This window comes from Symphalangus syndactylus, chromosome 18, assembly GCF_028878055.3.
Source record: "Symphalangus syndactylus isolate Jambi chromosome 18, NHGRI_mSymSyn1-v2.1_pri, whole genome shotgun sequence".
NCBI classification, from domain to species: Eukaryota; Metazoa; Chordata; class Mammalia; order Primates; family Hylobatidae; genus Symphalangus; species Symphalangus syndactylus.
Genome location: NC_072440.2, coordinates 82,948,579 through 82,970,021, shown reverse-complemented (window position 1 = coordinate 82,970,021; position 21,443 = coordinate 82,948,579). Strand labels below are relative to the sequence as shown.

At 37.4% G+C, this 21,443-nt stretch overlaps 1 protein-coding gene across 2 annotated transcripts in view; it reads right to left on the bottom strand.

Annotated features, from left to right (window-relative positions):
• Positions 1–10,302: 10,302 nt before the first annotated feature.
• The window catches only part of ALK (ALK receptor tyrosine kinase), a 744,900-nt gene continuing 733,759 nt past the window's right edge, over positions 10,303–21,443 (bottom strand). For both annotated transcript variants that reach the window (XM_055254443.2, XM_063622753.1), the window contains 3 exons: positions 15,057–15,191; positions 14,289–14,379; positions 10,303–11,442 (listed from right to left, as the gene is read on the bottom strand). In XM_055254443.2, the coding sequence (XP_055110418.2) occupies positions 10,744–11,442; positions 14,289–14,379; positions 15,057–15,191 (925 nt within the window). In that variant the 3' untranslated portion in view covers positions 10,303–10,743. The remainder of the gene's footprint in view (positions 11,443–14,288; positions 14,380–15,056; positions 15,192–21,443) is intronic.

The window sequence follows — 21,443 nt, the reverse complement described above, 5'->3', positions numbered from 1 at the left end:
ACATAATAATGATGGAGTCTCGCAGTGTCACCCAGGCTGGAGTGCAGTGGCGTGATCTCCGCTCACTGCAACCTCCGCCTCCTGAGTTCAAGCAACTCTCCTGTGTCACCCTCCTGAGTAGCTGGGATTACAGGCGCCTGCCACCATGCCTGTCGAATTTTTTGTGTTTTTAGTACAGACGAGGTTTCACAGTTTTGGCCAGGCTGGTCTTGAACTCCTGACCTCATTTTTTAAATGAGAGTTTCAGTAAGTTGTTTGAGTCAGGGAGGTAGGTAATTGCAGTCTAGTAGTGGTAGGTCTCTTAACTCCTGCCTGGTCTGCTTGCTGTTTTCTCAAGCAATTGATGAATGCTAAACCATCCAAGATGATATAATCATCTGAAGTTTTATCAGTTTGATATTCATGTATGTTAGCAAATAACGTCTTCTAATATGTAAATATTCTAGGGAGAAATACTACCTTAGCTGCTAAGGATTCAGTGTGACTTAGTTTAATAAGACTTTCACCTAACACCAGCTGAAATGAACATTGAGTGATGGAGGAAAAATAAGTGTGTGTTAGTTCTCACAAGGAGGCAATAAGTCTGAGGAAATTGATGGGATGGGGAGACAGCCTGAGGATGTCAAGAAGAGGGATATAAGAAATGGACATGTGAAGGCACTAAAGACTAATCCTGGTTCTTGTGCTTTTTCTGAGGTTAGAGTTCTAGTGCCATCTTTCCATGTGAAGGGTAACACACCTGTTTTACACTTACTGCATGCTGAAGAGAGGAAGGTGGTTCCTGCAGTTTTGTGGTCATAGTTCATGTATATATAATATATAATATATAATGTATTATATAATATATAATATATATATGATATATATAATACATAATATATAATGCGTTATATATATTATGTGTTAAATAATATATAATATGTGTTATATAATATATATAATATGTAACATATATTATGTGTTGTATAATATATAATATATAATGTGTTATATAACACATATAGTATATAATATATATTATGTGTTATATAACATACAGATTATATTAAATACATTTTGTTATATAACATATATAATATAGAAAATATATTATGTGTTATATAACATATATAATATAGAAAATATATTATGTGTTATATAACATATATAATATAGAAAATATATTATGTGTTATATAACATATATAATATATAAAATATATTATGTGTTATATAACATATATAATATATAATATATATTATATGTTATATAACATATATAATATATAATATATATTATGTGTTATATAACATATATTGTGTTATAATATATTATATATTGTTATATAATATATAATATATTATGTAATATATTAGTTATATATAACATATATAACTATATATATAATATATATATTATATATGTAATATATATACATAATAATGATGGAGCCTCGCAGTGTCACCCAGGCTGGAGTGCAGTGGCATGATCTCCGCTCACTGCAACCTCCGCCTCCTGAGTTCAAGCAACTCTCCTGTGTCACCCTCCCGAGTAGCTGGGATTACAGGCGCCTGCCACCATGCCTGTCGAATTTTTTGTGTTTTCAGTACAGACGAGGTTTCACTGTGTTGGCCAGGCTGGTCTTGAACTCCTGACCTCATTTTTTAAATGAGAGTTTCAGTAACTTGTTTGAGTCAGGGAGGTAGGTAATTGCAGTCTAGTAGTGGCAGGTCTCTTAACTCCTGCCTGGTCTGCTTGCTGTTTTCTCAAGGAATTGATGAATGCTAAACCATCCAAGATGATATAATCATTTGAAGTTTTATCAGTTTGATATTCATGTATGTTAGCAAATAACGTCTTCTAATATGTAAATATTCTAGGGAGAAATACTACCCTAGCTGCTAAGGTTTCAATGTGAGTTCGTTTAATAAGACTTTCACCTAACACCAGCTGAAATGAACATTGAGTGATGCAGGAAAAATAAGTGTGCCTTAGTTCTCACAAGGAGGCAATAAGTCTTAGGAAATTGATGGGATGGGGAGACAGCCCGAGGATGCCAAGAAGAGGGATATAAGAAATGGAGATGTGAAGGCACCAAAGACTAATCGGGGTACTTGTGCTTTTTCTGAGGTTAGACTTGTAGTGCCATCTTTCCATGTGAAGGGTAACACACCTGTTTTACACTTACTGCATGCTGAAGAGAGGAAGATGGTTCCTGTAGTTTTGTGGTCATAGTTCATGTAACTTCCCATCCCCCACACCCCCCATATAATAGGGTGTTCTTACCAAGTTTTTCAAATGTTTTACGGTTGTTAGGCTACAGCCAAAAAATGTTTTGCACCTGAGTAGTGCATCAATATGTAAATATTCTAGGGAGAAATACTACCCTAGCTGCTAAGGATTCAATGTGACTTAGTTTAATAAGACTTTCACCTAACACCAGCTGAAATGAACATTGAGTGATGGAGGAAAAATAAGTGTGTGTTAGTTCTCACAAGGAGGCAATAAGTCTGAGGAAATTGATGGGATGGGGAGACAGCCCGAGGATGTCAAGAAGAGGGATATAAGAAATGGACATGTGAAGGCACTAAAGACTAATCCTGGTTCTTGTGCTTTTTCTGAGGTTAGAGTTCTAGTGCCATCTTTCCATGTGAAGGGTAACACACCTGTTTTACACTTACTGCATGCTGAAGAGAGAAAGGTGGTTCCTGCATTTTTGTGGTCATAGTTCATGTATATATAATATATAATATATAATGTATTATATAATATATAATATATATGATATATAATACATAATATATAATGCATCATATATATTGTGTTAAATAATATATATAATATTATGTGTTATATAATATATATAATATGTAACATATATTATGTGTTATATAATATATAATATATAATATATAATATATAATATATAATATATAATATATAATATATAATATATAATGTTATATAACATATATAATATATAATATAATGTGTTATATAACATATAGTATATATTATGTGTTATATAACATATATAATATATAAAATATAGTATGTGTTATATAACATATAATATATAACATATATTATGTGTTATATAACATATATAATATGTAATATATATTATGTTATATAACATATATAATATATATAACTTATATATATAACTATATATAATACATATATTATATATGTAATATATATACATAATAATGATGGAGTCTCTCAGTGTCACCCAGGCTGGTGTGCAGTGGCGTGATCTCCGCTCACTGCAACCTCTGCCTCCTGAGTTCAAGCAACTCTCCTGTGTCACCCTCCCGAGTATCTGCGATTACAGGCGCCTGCCACCATGCCTGTCGAATTTTTTGTGTTTTTAGTACAGACGAGGTTTCACAGTTTTGGCCAGGCTGGTCTTGAACTCCTGACCTCATTTTTTAAATGAGAGTTTCAGTAAGTTGTTTGAGTCAGGGAGGTAGGTAATTGCAGTCTAGTAGTGGTAGGTCTCTTAACTCCTGCCTGGTCTGCTTGCTGTTTTCTCAAGTAATTGATGAATGCTAAACCATCCAAGATGATATAATCATCTGAAGTTTTATCAGTTTGATATTCATGTATGTTAGCAAATAACGTCTTCTAATATGTAAATATTCTAGGGAGAAACACTACCTTAGCTGCTAAGGATTCAATGCGACTTAGTTTAATAAGACTTTCACCTAACACCAGCTGAAATGAACATTGAGTGATGGAGGAAAAATAAGTGTGTGTTAGTTCTCACAAGGAGGCAATAAGTCTGAGGAAATTGATGGGATGGGGAGACAGCCCGAGGATGTCAAGAAGAGGGATATAAGAAATGGACATGTGAAGGCACTAAAGACTAATCCTGGTTCTTGTGCTTTTTCTGAGGTTAGACTTCTAGTGCCATCTTTCCATGTGAAGAGTAACACACCTGTTTTACACTTACTGCATGCTGAAGAGAGGAAGGTGGTTCCTGCAGTTTTGTGGTCATAGTTCATGTATATATAATCTATAATACATAATTTATTATATAATATATAATATATATATGATATATATAATACATAATATATATAATGCGTTATATATAATGTGTTAAATAATGTATATATTATGTGTTATATAATATATATAATATGTAACATATATTATGTGTTATATAATATATAATATATAATGTGTTATATAACATATATAATATATAATATATATTATGTGTTATATAACATATATAATATATAACATATAGTATGTGTTATATAACATATATAATATATAACATATATTATGTGTTATATAACGTATATAATATATAATATAATGTGTTATATAACGTATATAATATATAATATATATTATGTGTTATATAACGTATATAATATGTAATATATATTATGTGTTATATAACATATAATATATCATATATTGTTATATAATATATAATATATATTAATTAGTTATATATAACATATATATAAAACTATATATATAATATATATATTATATATGTAATATATATACATAATAATGATGGAGTCTCGCACTGTCACCCAGGCTGGAGTGTAGTGGCGTGATCTCCGCTGACTGCAACCTCCGCCTCCTGAGTTCAAGCAACTCTCCTGTGTCACCCTCCCGAGTATCTGCGATTACAGGCGCCTGCCACCATGCCTGTCGAATTTTTTGTGTTTTTAGTACAGACGAGGTTTCACAGTTTTGGCCAGGCTGGTCTTGAACTCCTGACCTCATTTTTTAAATGAGAGTTTCAGTAAGTTGTTTGAGTCAGGGAGGTAGGTAATTGCAGTCTAGTAGTGGTAGGTCTCTTAACTCCTGCCTGGTCTGTTTGCTGTTTTCTCAAGTAATTGAAGAATGCTAAACCATCCAAGATGATATAATCATCTGAAGTTTTATCAGTTTGATATTCATGTATGTTAGCAAATAACGTCTTCTAATATGTAAATATTCTAGGGAGAAATACTACCCTAGCTGCTAAGGATTCAATGTGACTTAGTTTAATAAGACTTTCACCTAACACCAGCTGAAATGAACATTGAGTGATGGAGGAAAAATAAGTGTGTGTTAGTTCTCACAAGGAGGCAATAAGTCTGAGGAAATTGATGGGATGGGGAGACAGCCCGAGGATGTCAAGAAGAGGGATATAAGAAATGGACATGTGAAGGCACTAAAGACTAATCCTGGTTCTTGTGCTTTTTCTGAGGTTAGAGTTCTAGTGCCATCTTTCCATGTGAAGGGTAACACACCTGTTTTACACTTACTGCATGCTGAAGAGAAGAAGGTGGTTCCTGCAGTTTTGTGGTCATAGTTCATGTATATATAATATATAGTATATAATGTATTATATAATATATAATATATAATGTATTATATAATATATAATATATATGATATATAATACTTAATATATATAATGTGTTATATATATTATGTGTTAAATAATTTATATAATATGTGTTATATATAATATGTAAAATATATTATGTGTTATATAATATATAATATATAATGTGTTATATAACATATATAATATATAAAATATGAGTTATAAAACATTTATAATATATAACATATATTGTGTGTTATATAACATATATAATATATAACATATATTATGTGTTATATAACATATATAATATGTAACATATATTATGTGTTATATAACATATATAATATGTAACATATATTATGTGTTATATAACATATATAATATATAACATATATTATGTGTTATATAACATATATAATATATATATGTTATGTGTTATATAACATATATAATATATATATGTTATGTGTTATATAACATATATAATATATGTTATGTGTTATATAACATATATATTATATAATATATAGTGTTATATTATATATTATATTATATATGTTATATAATATATTATATATACTAGTTATATATAACTTATATATATAACTATATATATAATATATATATTATATGTGTAATATATATACATAATAATGATGGAGCCTCGCAGTGTCACCCAGGCTGGAGTGCAGTGGCGTGATCTCCGCTCACTGCAACCTCCGCCTCCTGAGTTCAAGCAACTCTCCTGTGTCACCCTCCCGAGTAGCTGGGATTACAGGCGCCTGCCACCATGCCTGTCGAATTTTTTGTGTTTTTAGTACAGACGAGGTTTCACAGTTTTGGCCAGGCTGGTCCTGAACTCCTGACCTCATTTTTTAAATGAGAGTTGCAGTAAGTTGTTTGAGTCAGGGAGGTAGGTAATTGCAGTCTAGTAGTGGTAGGTCTCTTAGCTCCTGCCTGGTCTGCTTGCTGTTTTCTCAAGGAATTGATGAATGCTAAACCATCCAAGATGATATAATCATCTGAAGTTTTATCAGTTTGATATTCATGTATGTTAGCAAATAACGTCTTCTAATATGTAAATATTCTAGGGAGAAATACTACCCTAGCTGCTAAGGTTTCAATGTGAGTTCGTTTAATAAGACTTTCACCTAATACCAGCTGAAATGAACATTGAGTGATGGAGGAAAAATAAGTGTGTGTTAGTTCTCACAAGGAGGCAATAAGTCTTAGGAAACTGATGTGATGGGGAGACAGCCCGAGGATGTCAAGAAGAGGGATATAAGAAATGGACATGTGAAGGCTCTAATGACTAATCCTGATACTTGTGCTTTTTCTGAGGCTAGACTTGTAGTGCCATCTTTCCATGTGAAGGGTAACACACCTGTTTTACACTTACTGCATGCTGAAGAGAGGAAGGTGGTTCCTGTAGTTTTGTGGTCATAGTTCATGTAACTTCCCATCCCCCACACCCCCCATATAATAGTGTGTTCTTACCAAGTTTTTCAAATGTCTTACTGTTGTTAGGCTATAGCTAAAAAATGTTTTGCACCTGAGTAGTGCATCAAAAATTAAACACCCCCACTCAGGACACCAAATGAAAGTAGAATCTTAATAGAAGCCTTACTATTTGTTCTCAGTAATGATCTTGTATTTTACAGCAGCATGTTTAGGATTATGGGAATGCTGGTTTTGCTTTTCATGTTCACGCAACAACACAGCCATCTGCTGCAATGAAATTAGCAAAGTCAAATTGTGTGTTCTTTAGGGACTCATTTTAAAAACCATTAAAGACAGATTGACAACACATTTCATACAATTTTTTGAATCTTGTCATGGGTAGTCTGTTATTTAGAGTAACCTGAATTCAAAAGCATCTCCTTTTAGGTCTGTAAAGCTCATATGAATTTTAATCCTGCTATTACTACTGAAAACCTATTAAAATGGTTTGATCATTAGAATTTCTTAGTGGTGTGCTATGGGAATTTGGATATAAAGCCCCATGTTTTACAGAATAAACTTAACTGTAGTTACATAATACCTTACAGCTATAGGGTTTTACTAAGTACTATGTGGACATGCCAATTTTTTTTTTTTAAAGAATTACTGAAATTGTGGTAGTAACTTTACGTTCTTCTTTTGAGCTGAAAAGGAGTTGGGTTCTGGCAGGGTTCCTGCTGCTGTCATTAGAGTTAGGAGGAGGAATAAGTGCTGGTGTTCAATTGCACAGTAGGGCGACTATGGTTAACAATAGTGTATATTTCCAAATAGCTAGAAGAGAGGATTTTGAATGTTCTTACCACAAAGAAATGATAACTGTGGGAGGTGATGGATATGCTAAATGCATTGATTTGATTTGTATAATATATGCTGTATTGAAGCATCACATGATACCCCATAAATATGCATGATTATTATATGTCAATTAAAACAACAAAACCAAATGACAGACGAAGAAAACATTGCACAAATGGGAAAGCCAAGAGGGCTGGATGTGAGTGGGGACAGGAACCACTGCTGAGCACGAGGGCAGGGAGGCATAGACATACCTGCCCCCACACCCAGCCCCACCTCACCTGGGGAGCTGCTAAGGTGTAAGAGGGGGTGCTTGTGCTTTCACACAGTGTATGATCTCCCTGAGGAGCTGTGAGGAAGGGAGGTGATTGTCCTTCTTTTATGTATGGAGACATTGAGGTACCAACGGGCCAGATAACCCAAGGGGAGTCAGAACTCAGACCCTAACTGGTGGAAAGAGAATCCAGCCTTTTAACTACTGAGTAGAGCATACTCTTTTTAAAAAGTTTATTCCTGCCAGTCTGAATTGCTATAATCCTGAGGTACAACATATTAACAAACTGGTCATTGCTCACAAATTGCCGGTTTCCCAGTGGAACAGTTGTGAACTTCCGATGGGCTTCTTTATAGACATAGGATATCAATAATTATGCTAGATTACAGTTTAATTAGCATAGCTTCTGCAAACTTTAACTGTGCCCGTTCATATTCTGGGTGGAACTTTCTATCATGGTTAATAACCTTATTAAAGCCCTTAGTGTCTGTATGAATTGTAGCCATATGGCTGGAGCAATATTCAAGTGGACAATAGTCCAGATTAATATCATGCTGATACCCATGGGTTACACCAAGTTAAATGAAACATCTTGAGGTCATCGCATCTCAGTGTGGAGTTGTTTATTTACTTGTCCATGTATACAAGCTTTTAAGACTTGACTATTATTTACATGAAAGTTGATACCAATAAGGACGATTAGAGAGATCAACAAATCAATCTTAGTGGTAGAAAGGCACAACCTTAAAATGTAATGGATTTGTAGTTCTTAAAAGTGGAAAGAAGTAATATTTTCCCCATGAATAACAATAAAGAGATGGCTATTTAACCAGATAGCTTACTCCCAGCTTAATTGGTAACTGATGTTACAAATCTGAAACGGAGGTGTTTTTCTCAGTTATTGACAACTCCTCTTTCAGTATCCTTTAGGAAGTGTTTCTCAAAGTGATATTCTTGAGCCCCTTCAGGTGGTCTGTGAGTTAAATAATGTGTATATGATTAGGCTACTTTTGTGCCTGGCATGAACCAGAATTTTACTGATACATTTATTTAGAGATGAGTTCATTGATGTTTCATCTTCATGCATCTCTGATGAAAATATTTTTGGCAGTTAAGCAGATAAGGAAAGTAGCCTCTAGCCCATCATCAGTGCTTTTACAGATGTACACTCCTAACTCCAGGGAAAGGCAACTGCCTTCAGAGAAAGGAAGAGTTGTCTGGTGTTGGCTTTCAACATAATGGCTTTCCCACGCTGAAAGTGATGCTTTTGATGCAGGTGAAACTGAGAGAGTCGGAAAAAGGTATGTATATATATACCTTTTATAATACACACACACGTAGTCCTTTTGTTTGGTAATGTTTAGTAACTAGCAGGTAATAAGAGAATGCTTCCCTCTTGAATGCTTTGGCGTAGCTACCAACAGGAAAGAAAGCGGGCATGAGGATAGAGGAGAAGCAGAAAGAGGATGAAATGAGGACTTACTGATAAAGCATTCTAAGCATTACACACATAAGTATGTGTGCAAAATTGAACAGATTCCCAATGCGTTTTCATGGAAGTAAAATTCATCTGTGAAAACCAAGTTCAGAACTCCCACTCTAACATGTCAGTGTCAACCTCAACTCTCCAAGGGTTCCACAGTTCCTTTCCTCATTGACTCCTAGGGAAAAAAATTCTTTGTTTTAATCTGCCTTTGACAGCTATACAAATTATGCTATGTGTATTTCAGCACATTTGCGTTCCCAGTGTACTTGGATCACATGATGAAGGGAGAGAAAACGCAAGTTAACCGTGGAAGGAAAGAGACTGGATCAGTGCCCCTCCTTAGGACCACCAGCGGCATGTTCCTCCTGGGGCCCTGTCCATCTCTACAGGTAGAAACTTGAGTTTGGTAGTCATTCCATGACTGAAACGAATAGAAGGTTTTGGCCTAAAATGTATTGACACTTATGCCCACAAATGGATATGTTTCTATGCTTCCATGTATCACTGCTGCTTAAAACTTTTGCTTTTAAGTGAAAAAATTTAATTAGTGGAAATTTTTTAAATTAGAAGTAGTTTAAATCTTGAGTTTTAAATCCAGTAGGAAACCTCACACTCAGTTTTTTACTTCTAGTAGGAGGATTTTCTTAAGGCATGAGGTATATTAATAGGATGTTTGAATCTCTGGATCTGTATTGGTGCTTTATCCTACTGAAAGCACTTGGAATGTATGCATTTCATTTAGATGAGTATATACACACTTCTGCTATACTACTGGAACTACTCACGACATTTTTTACAATTGATGATGAATCAGCACAATTAAAAGCATCTAACCGTCACCTAAAGTGACATTTCAGTTGTCTTACGATTTTTTCTTTTTCAAGTAAAGAACATCTTTCCCCATGCTGAGTCATGACAAGTAACTCCTTTATTTCTGTTCCCTCTCCCCTCAAATGGCTCATGTCTACATCAACAAGGCAAGGAAACATCTATGACCCCGACTATGAAACATAGAAGCAGCTAATTCTGACTACATTGAAGCAGAGCACACACAATTTAAAAGAAGCATAAGGAAGTATACAACAAACATGCATAAAAACCTTATGCAACCACATCTGGGCCTTGTATTTATCACTCATTTTTATGACATTTTCTTCTTTCGAAAGAATAGGATGAATCCATGCTCAAAACCTTTCTAAAGCATTTTGAAAATACAGCTTTTTTGGTGGTACTTCAAAATAGGTTGGCACAAAACAAAACGTGACATTTGGTCTCTGGTTTGTGAAGGAGCCATTGCCTCTCTCTCCTCCACGGTCTTAGGGATCCCAAGGAAGAGAAGTGAGTGTGCGACCGAGCTCAGGGCCCAGGCTGGTTCATGCTATTCTTGCTTTTCAGAATGGTGTCCTCGTAATGACCAGCTCCAGGGGCAGTAGCGGCTTCTAAGGGCAAGCCCTGTTGCTGGTAGCCGTAATTGACATTCCCACAAGGGAAGTGACGTAGCCTGAACAGAGGTACCTCCTTCATATTGGCAGTCAGCGAAGAGGGCTCTAGGAGCAGTGAGGCTCCCGGAAGTCTCCCAGTTGCAACGTTAGGTGGGACAGTACAGCTTCCCTCCAGCCCCAGGTTACCCCTCTCATGTGGCTCCTTCTTTGCTAGAGGATTATTCTTTTTGGTGGGTTTCTCTGTAAACCAGGAGCCGTACGTTGGGTTCCACAAGCTGGTGGGCTTGTTTCTGGATCCCTGGACCTTGTGCAACTCCGAAGGGGGGTTGGACTGAGAGAATGCCATATTCACGTGTCCCCCTTCCATGGCCGGCCCTCTAGGGACTCGAACAGAGACCCCTGCAGCTGTGGGTTTCTTTGCAGCCTTGCCAGAGGAGGTGGTGGGCAGAGGTGGTGGGGCTGCTGGGCTGCGCTCCTCCTCCCGTTTCGCCTGTTGAGAGACCAGGAGAGGAGGAACCCCCTCAGGGTCCTTGGGCCTCACGGGCACTTTCTCTTCCTCTTCCACAAGTGGACCGTATTCTATCGGCAAAGCAGTGTTGATTACATCTGGGTCCTGCCGTAGGAGAAATTATTAAAACTTTGAATCAGAGACAAAAATATTGGATCTAGAAGATACCTTAGAGATGATGTTATTTAAACATATTCTACAGATGCGGAAACCAGTATTTATTTATTGAGAATATAGGAACTTATAGGCACTGGGGCATATGAAATGAATGGGAAGTCATCCTTATCCTAAAGACCTTAGAGGGTAAGCGCTATAATGGAAGTGTGTATGGGTGCCTGGGACAGAGTGGAGCAGGAAAAGCTTTGCAGAGGAGGAGAGCTTTGGCCAATTTTTAAAGATTAGTGGATTTTAAAAAAAACATTAAGATTATTATTTGTATTATTCCAGTCTAGTTCCACTAAAATCGTTCCAACTGGGAAAAAAAAAAAAAAAGTTTATGTGTTTGACTTCAAGAGTGATGGTGGGGGGCTGGGGGGAGGAGGAGAGGAGACACATGCCATGTTGGCCTACAGGGTTTATTTTTTGATCTCTTCCCAGCTGCTTTCCATTTCCATTTGGGTACTTTACACTTGATTATAAGTTTTCCTGTGCCACATATCACACGTGCAGGTACCACAATGCATGTTTTTGTGTTCTGTTTGTTTTGTTTTTTAGAGACAATCTTGCTCAGTCGCCCAGGCTGGGGTGCCATGGCTCAATCTTGGCTCACTGCAACCTCTGCCTTGTGGGTTCAAGCTATTCTCCTGCCTCAGCCTCCTGAGTAGCTGGGATTACAGGCATGCATCCCACCCCCTGGCTAATTTTTGTATTTTTAGTAGAGACAAGGTTTCATTCACCATTTTGGCCAGGCTGGTGTCAAACTCCTGACCTCAGGTGAGGCACCTGCCTCAGCCTCCCAGAGTGCTGGGATTACAGGCATTCTTTAACTAGTCTGGATGTGAGGGACCCTTTGCATAACCCAGGAAATGCTGAAGTGCTGTGAGGAAAACCATTTACAAAAACAACTGTGTGCTAGATCATTTTCACAGTAATAGATTGTAACATAGAAGAACAGAAGCAGCTGCCAGAAGTTTAGGGAAAATTTGTGGAAGAAAAATTAAATTTGGAGAAATTAATATTTTATGCAAATTGAGAAAAGACCCTCATTACCTGAGTAACAGAAAAACACATGAGTGTTCATCATTGAGTTTAAAAAATAACTACCTTTGACTCATTAAAACATTCTTTAGTTCCTTCTGTTTTTTAGTAATTTCTATAGTGAATCATTTTAAATATGCTTGTGTAAAACTGCCTGCTTTTAAGAGGGATATTACAGACTATTGAGAAAAATACTCCTAAGAAGGTATATATGTTTAAGTGGGTGTATTCCATTCAGAGTACAACAAAATAACCTAATGTCATTAAACAAAGTTCTCTGGAAGAACCTCCAATAACGTGATATAGGAAGTCTGTATTGATAAAAATGTCAGTTCACTCACCTGAGCTGAAAGGAATAAGAGGATGGAGTAGTGAGGCTGGAAAATGACTACAGTTTGAAAAATTTGTCTGTCTTTAGTCACAATGAAGAGGAGGGGATTTAAAGAAATAGTAGGTAGGCCAGGCGCGGCAGCACTTTGGGAGGCCGAGGCGGGTGGATCACTTGAGGTCAGGAGTTCGAGATCAGCCTGCCAACATGGTGAAACACCATCTCTACTAAAAATACAAAAAAAATTAGCCGGATGTGGTGACACATGCCTGTAATCCTGGTTACTCAGGAGGCTGAGGCAGGAGAATTACTTGAACCCGGGAGGTGGAGGCTGCAGTGAGCCAAGATGGCGCCACTGCGCTCCAGCCCGGGCAACAGAGCGAGACTGCCCCCAAAATTAAATAAATCAATAGTGGTTTATTGACTCTTCTAAAATATTCTCAGAATTAGATATCCTGGCAGAATGAGAACCAAGAGAGAGGGAAAGAAAGTGAATACAGGGATAGAGGAGATCATCGGGCAGAACAAAGCCCTGAGCAGGCGATTGGTGATACTGGCAGCAAGGCTGGCCTTGAAGGGGAGGAGAGATGGGAAGGCAGGTGGTGAGGAATGGCGGCAGAGGCAGAGAAGTTTGTATCAGAGACAGGGAGGAAATGAGGGCATTCTCTTCTGATAATCTGCACCCTCTTGATGAGGGAGGAAGCATAGCTGTCTGCTGAAAATGAGGGAGAGAAGCAAAAATTTCGAGTCATTATTGAAGGAATGGGAGAGGGATCTGTAGAGGAACCCACAGGATTGCTAGAAAAATATCTGACTTGGACAGACTCTTCAGGCCTTAACTCCTCATCTATAAGGTAGGGATATTTTACATTCCTCACTAAGGATAAAATGAAATACGCAAAAAGTGATTTGTGCAGTATGAATGATATGCAGGTATTATTGATGATGTTAAAATTTCTCCAGATTACTTTGAAATTTCATTCCCTTAATCCTCCTGACATATAGTTGGATATATAATCTATCAATTATATGCAGTTAATTATTTCACATGTTGTTATTTCTCCAGCCAGGCTCTAAACTATTTGAGGGCAGATGTGTTCCATACGTCTGTGAAGCTTCAATTTTGGCTACTAAAACATTAGGTCCCCAGTAGGGACTTGGTAAATTCTTGTGGACTGGACTGATTCACCAGTCTTACTGTGCGTCCGGCACTGTGCTGTGTGCTGGTGAAGTTACTAGTATTTAATTTACAAAATGGGCAAATGGAGACACCAGTCATTTCATTTTAGAGAAAATTAATTTTCACTATTGTGATCATAAATCTTGTACTCTGACTGACTTGACCTATTTCATATTTCGGTATTTGCCATCTTTAAGACTTTTTCGTATAGAGTAAATGTTGATCAAGGGGAGAAAATGTTTCTACCTGGGTGCAGTATTCAATCCTCTCCAAAATGATGGCAAAGTTGGGCCTGTCTTCAGGCTGATGTTGCCAGCACTGAGTCATTATCCGGTATCTAAAAGAAGCACATTAATTAAAATAAGGAGAAGCACAATGATGAAAAATATATTTTCTTCCAGCCCTAGGGTTGCAACGAATACGTTGAGGGTGGGAACTCGTCTAGGCCCCGTGTACTTGGCCTATGCTGCCCCCTGCTGATTGGTCAAGGAAGAGTGCGCAGGTGTAAAGGTATCTAACACAGACATCCTGATGTTTATGTTAACTATGGCTGCTGTCATTCCATTCCTGAATTAAAGCCACTTTGGGGACAGAATATTCCAATTATATTTCCCATCCACGTTGCTTGTGGGAAGGAAGCGAGGGGTGCCAGGCAGGGCAGCAGACATTGCAGGGAATGGAAATCTTTAAAGTAGACACAGACATACGGTGTAGGGCAGCAGGGACTGGGCCTGGGACACACATTCCCAGCAGGAGCTTGCAGAATGTAGACCTGGTGAGTCCACAGCCTGTAGCCAGAAAATGGATACTTTTTCTGGGATGGCGTCATTGCTTTTGAGGGCCTGGGAGACCCACCCATCTCATTGAAGTTGCAGTCACTTCGCATCTTGGGCCATATTAAAGGGAGGGCAGCCATCTGCCCCTTCATCTTAAAGAAGCATATGTGGCTCTGGATATTTTTTGAAAAGAAAAACTGCTTAGTAACTAGTAGAAATGTTCCTAAAAGAGTCATACACAGGCCCAGGGCAGTTCTTGGGTGGGTCCATCCGGCCTCCACTGGTGACGAACTCCAGAACTTCCTGGTTGCTTTTGCTGGGGTATGGCATATATCCAAGAGAAAAGATTTCCCACAGCAGCACTCCAAAGGACCTGGGCATGGGACAGAGGACATGGAGATGGATATAGACACACCCTCCCACATTCACACACACAGGCACACAGACATACAATTTCAACCTTTTTTTTTCATTTTACCCTTTTCCATAACATAGAACTCTTAACATGTAGAAAAATTTTAAAAATAAGAAAATACTACACGTGATGCTCCCTTAAAAGACAACCACTGTTGGTTTTTAAGTCGTTTCTGTGCTGAGATTTTTTTTCACTTAGTTACAGTTATATTCAATATGCAATTTGAACCTTGATTTTTCTGCACATTTCATTATAGCGTAAACATTTTCCATGCCAGTGCATTTTATAAATAACATTTGGAATGGCTAATGGCTGTAAAACATTCCATTGAGTAGTTGGTTTGCCTTATCATTTCCACATTGTTTTCAGTTTTCAAAATATTTAAAATACTATGATGAACATCTTTGTGCATTTTTTAAAAGGAAGATTTCCTTAAGATAAAGTCTCTGAATTACTAGATTAGGATATCCAGCCAGCTGATTCCACAGTCTCTTGCAGTTCTCTGAGCTTCAGTTTCATCTATCAGATGCCCACTCATCAACTTCACTGGCCTATTTTAATAGGCAACTCATATTTAACATGCCCAAATGGAACTCTCTCTGTACAAACACCATCTCCTCCTTTATTTTCCAACTCAGCAGCACCTCTGGTTATACGTTTGTTCAAGCCCAAAACCTAGGAGTCGTCCTTGATTCCATTCTCCCACACCCCTCCACTTCCCATCCAACAGTCAGCAGTCATATAACTTTCAAGATAGATCTCCAATCCAGATAGGATAATCTAGTAATTCAGGGTAATTACTGAATTAAAATGTAGGATGATTCTAGTAAGATAACTAGATCAAAAGAATATGAATATTGACAAATTCTTGGTACATACTATTTGGTTTCCAAATGTGTCACTCTATTCATCTGCCAGCACCATGTAAAAGCGTGGTAGACACACTCACCAGCATTATTATTAATAATAATGACAACTTTTGCTGACTTTAAGGCAAAAAATGGTAGAATATTTTAAATTATGTTTACTGACTTGATAATTCACATGGATGTTTTCCCAAGTGTTTATTAATTCATTTCACTTTTTATTCCTATGAATTGCCCATTTTTATCTGCTGGGACAAATTGGTATCTATCAATTTTCTTTTTGATTTGTAGGCACTCTATATGTCAGAGATGTTAACCTTTTATAAAAAATTCAAATACTTTTATTGGTTTTCTTTTTTTTTTATGTAGTCTTGCTCTGTTACTCAGGCTGGAGTGCAGTGGTGCCATCTCGGCTCACTGCAACCTCCACCTTCCAGGTTCAAGTGATTCGCCTGCCTCAGCCTCCCAAGTAACTGGGATTACAGGCGCCCACCACAACGCCTGGCTAATTTTTGTATTTTTAGTAGAGACAGGGTTTCGTCATGTTGGCCAGGCTGGTCTCGAACTCCTGATCTCAGGTGGTCCACCCACCTCGGCCTCCCAAAGTGCTGGGATTACAGGTGTGAAACACTGCACCTGGCCTTAGTGGCTTTCTAATGCTACTTTTTAGCATACCAAAGATTTTTATTTTTAGATAGTCAAACCTGTTTTTTTAATGTCATGATTTCCTTTATTTTATAGTTATACAATCTTCCCTTCACCAAAGATTAGATAAATATTTGCTATCTTCTTCTAGTTGTGTTTGTTTTTGCTCTCTTCTTAAATCTAGTTGGAATTTAATTTGGTGTCTAGTGTGAGGTAAGGACCTAAATTGATTTGCTTTTCAAATAACTACTCTTCCAACACTATGCATAACATAATTTCCTCCTTACCCATTGACGCACGATTAAAAACAGGTCTGTTTGTTTCTGGCTATATTTTCACTTCATCTATTTGTCTGCTTTTTGCATTGATACCATTCTGTTTTACTTTTTGTATATTTGTCTTAAATCTGATAAGGCATTTTTCTCTATTTCTCTTTAAAAAATATTTGATTTCTCATTTGTTTTTTTAAAAGCTTTATGAGATGAATTCTTCCTGTTCTAAAAGAATCACCATTGATATTCTGATTAAAACTTTAAACCACTACCTAATGATCAGCTTTTTGACAATGACTATCTTTTAGTGTCTGATTGTAGTTTTCTGAGGTTAGCAAATATTACCGCAAAAATTGTAGAGAACAATAGTTCCTCCATCTTCTAAGAAACATGGGGTGCTTTTATTGTTATCATCTGTGTGAAATTTCAAAGACTCTTGTGAGAAGGATTGGGCAAAGATATTTTCCCTATTTTTCAGGTGAGAAGGTTGAAGCAGAGGTTATTATACAACTAATCCGAGACAGACTGGAATACATTATTAGATCTCTTGATTTTGCTACTTACAAATTGCCTAGCACATATATTGTTCCTTTCTGTTTGGTGATCTTACTTCCCTTCAAGGCAAAACTAACTAGGCAAAATCAAATGAACAAGAAACTGGCAATAAGGCCTAAAGAATTACAGCTATATGTTTTCTGCTTTTCTAGATAGATTTGAGAGCACTAATAGAACTGCACATGGATATTTATTAGTTTAGAGTTCAAGGGAGCAAGAAGTAGTATTGGTCATAGAACTTTGATAATTTTGAATAAGTAGGATTTTTCATATTTGCAAATAACAATGCCAGATACCTAGTTAAATTTGAGTTCCAGATAAGCAACACATAGTTTTTTTAGTATATGTGTGCTCCAATATTTATACTAAAAAACTATTTGCTGTGCATCTGAAATTCAATTTCACTGACCATTTTGTATTTTATCTAGAAACCCTACAGATAAGGCAAATCTATATTTTGTATGCCAGATGATTCTTTCATCACCTATAAGCCTGCCCTAAATAGGAGCAACAAAAGCCCAAAGCTTTGCACCAGAGCATTTAAAATCAAATAAAGATATATATATATATATAATTATTATATATTTATTTATAAATATATATTTAATATATATATATTAAACTTCACTTTCTTTTGGTATTAAACTTGCTCTGCCTGGAATGACAAAAATAGCAAACATTATTGCTGATTAAACTGTTAAACATTTGAATCAATGAAGATAATCTGATAAAAGATTTTAAAATACCAAGCTGCTCTATATCAGCTTTTAAAAGCTACATTTTTCTCCTTAATCATAACCTGAAAGGAGGTTATGATTAAAGAAAAAAAAAACATTGTGGAAGATGGTCTCCAGGTGTGATAGAGGGTATGCTCTTAGGAAAAATGAGAGCCAAAAGTTAATATCTTTAAATTATCCATCCAGTGGATTCCAAGATCTCATACAGTTCTCTGATCTTTAGTTTCATCTATCAGATGCCCACTCATTAGCTTCACTGGCCTATTTTAATAGGCAACTCAAATTTAACATGCCCAAACATAACTCCTTCTGAACCCACACCATCTCCTCCTTCATTCTCTCCCAACTCAGCAGCACCTCTGGTTATGCATTTGTTCAAGCCCAAAACCCAGGAGTCATCCGTGACTCCGTTAGCCCATACTCCTCCACTTCCCATCCAACAGTCAGCAGTCCTGTTAACTCTACATTCAGGATAGCTCTTGAGGCTGGGCGCTGTGGCTCATGCCTGTAATCTCAGCATTTTGGGGGGCTAAGGTGGGCGGATCACTTGAGGTCAGGAGTTCGAGACCAGCCTGGCCAGCATGGTGAAATCCTGTCTCTACTAAAAATACAAAAATTAGCTGAGTGTGGTAGCATGCATCTGTAATCCCAGCTACTTGGGAGGCTGAAGCGAGAGGATTGTTTGTTTCAACCCAGGAGGCAGAGGTTGCAGTGAGCTGAGATGGCGCCACTGTACTCCATCCTGGGTGATAGAATGACAGTCTGTCTAAAAAAAAAAATCTTGAATGTGACTACTTTGCACTACCTCCACTGCCACCACCAAGCCACGCCGTTCTCCTGTTTCTCTCAGCTAGCAATGTGCAGGATTTTCTTAACTGGTTTCCTTCTTCACTTACCCACCTCTAGTATAAATTCAATGGCAGAGAGATTTTTAAAAAGCAAAGATTATATCACACTCCTGCTTACAACCCTTCAACTGGCATCCCATGGTGTTTAAAATAAAATCCACATCCCCTCATCTGAGTTCCAAGGCTGTCTGTGTTCTGACCCATCCCTTCCACCCCTACTGGCCCTGGGCTCCCTTAGCTCCGACCATCAGGACTTGATTTCATTCCCCAGCAAGCAAGCTAGGCTCCTTCCTGCCTCTGGCTGTTCCGCACTGGCTTTTCCTGCAGTCTGGAAAGCCTTTCTCTCAGATCTTTCCAAGGCCTGCCCTTTCTGTCTTTCAGGTATTGAAGTTACCTCTTGTAAGGAGCTTCCCCCCGCCCACCTTTGCCGAAAAAAACCCAGCTCCTCCTCTTTTTGCCTGATTGATTGTCTTAGAGCACTTCCTAATCCTTGCAGCTATATAATTTGTTTAAGCATTCCAATTGTGAAGCAGTCAAAACTTTAAAAAGGAATAGAGTTATCTATATATCTAGATGTTAATCTTTTGCCTTATAGGTGTCAGCTCTCCCTTTCTTTATGAAGACTTAGAGACAGGAAGACCCCACCTCCCTCTCTCCACTCCCCTGAAGTTAGACTGTATCCTACACTTGCATGTTTCACATTTTTAAACAATGCATGAAAGCGCAAACAATAAAGACTCTGTGTTATAGACATTTTTTATATTGTAAAGTTATAAATGATATCCTACTCCTTTTTGCAATTTGCTTTTTCCCCACTGAACACTGTTTCTGAGATCTATGTTGCTATATGTAGGTGTAGTGTCTTCTTTTATACTGCGGAATAGTTTTCCATGATATAAGTAAACCACAGTTAATTTTTCCATCTCTTAGTTGAGGGGTAGTTGGGTTGGGTTTTGTTTTTATTTTTGTTTTTGTTTTGCTTTTTCTCTATTGTAAACAATGTTGCAAGTGAACATCCAGCGCCCAAGTCTATTTATTTGTGTCATCTTCTAATGTATTTACTTAAAAATAGGAGTGTTCGGTCACAGGATGTGCGTGTGTTCGGGACAATTACTTAATTGCTTAAGTTATTCTCTGTCTCTGGATCCCTTGGGTTGGGTTGCTGGTGCTCTAACTTCCCTGCATATCAGAATCATCTGTTAAAACACAGATTGCAGAGTCCCACCCATAGAGTTTCTGTTGTATTAGGCCTGAGGTGGGGGCTGAGGATTCGCAGTTCCCAGGTGGTGCTGATATACCACACTTAGAGATCCACTGGGTTAGGTTAAAACCAAATCTCACTGGTGTAAAAACAACAAAGGCTTTTGCTCTCATTATCTAATGCTGGTCAGAAAGGCAGCTCTGGCCATTCGTGGCCGCACCATCTTATGACATGATCTCAGTGTCAGGCTTTCAAAATGTGGAGGTTGTTCATTCATGCATTGTCTTCTTACGTTTCCTGTGGTGCTGTTAAGTGATTTGATGCCATTTGGATTCCTTATCTTTTATCTCTATTATTTTTTACTATTAATTTTTAAATTTGTCTTCGTGGAAGTTTGCAGGATCTTCATCACCATTGGCCTGAGGATGTGCCTTTTTTTTTTTTTTTTTTTGAGATAGAGTCTTGCTCTGTCGCCCAGGCTAAAGTAATCTCGACTCACTGCAACCTCTGCCTCCCAGGTTCAAGCAATTCTCCTGCCTCAGCCTTCCAAGTAGCTGGGATTACAGGCACCTGCCACCACGCCCAGCTGATTTTTGTATTTTTAGTAGAGACGGGTTTCACCATCTTGGCCAGGCTGGTCTCGAACTCCTGACCTCATGATCCACCTGCCTTGGTCTCCCAAAGTGCTGGGATTTCAGGCGTGAGCCACTGTGCCTGGCCGAGGATGTGCCCTTTTTATCCATGGTGATTGGCACTTGGTGAATTCTTTCATTCTGGAAATTTATGTCCTGTGCTAGGAAATCTTGAATGATTTCTCTGCTGTCTTTATTCTCTTCATTTCCTCTGTTCCTTCTCTCTGGGACTCCTATTTTGTCAGCTAATTGGACCTTTTGCTCTACATCCCTTAATTTTTTGAAGAAAAAATTATTATATTTTGCTGTATTTCCCATCTCTTTTTAGGTTTATTTTCTGGAAGGTTTATTCAGCCTCACATTCCATCCTTTTCATTACATTTCTGCCATCAAATTTTTAAAAAGTTTTTCTTAGAACAGTTCAAACTTGGAAGAAACTGTGAATACAGAGAGA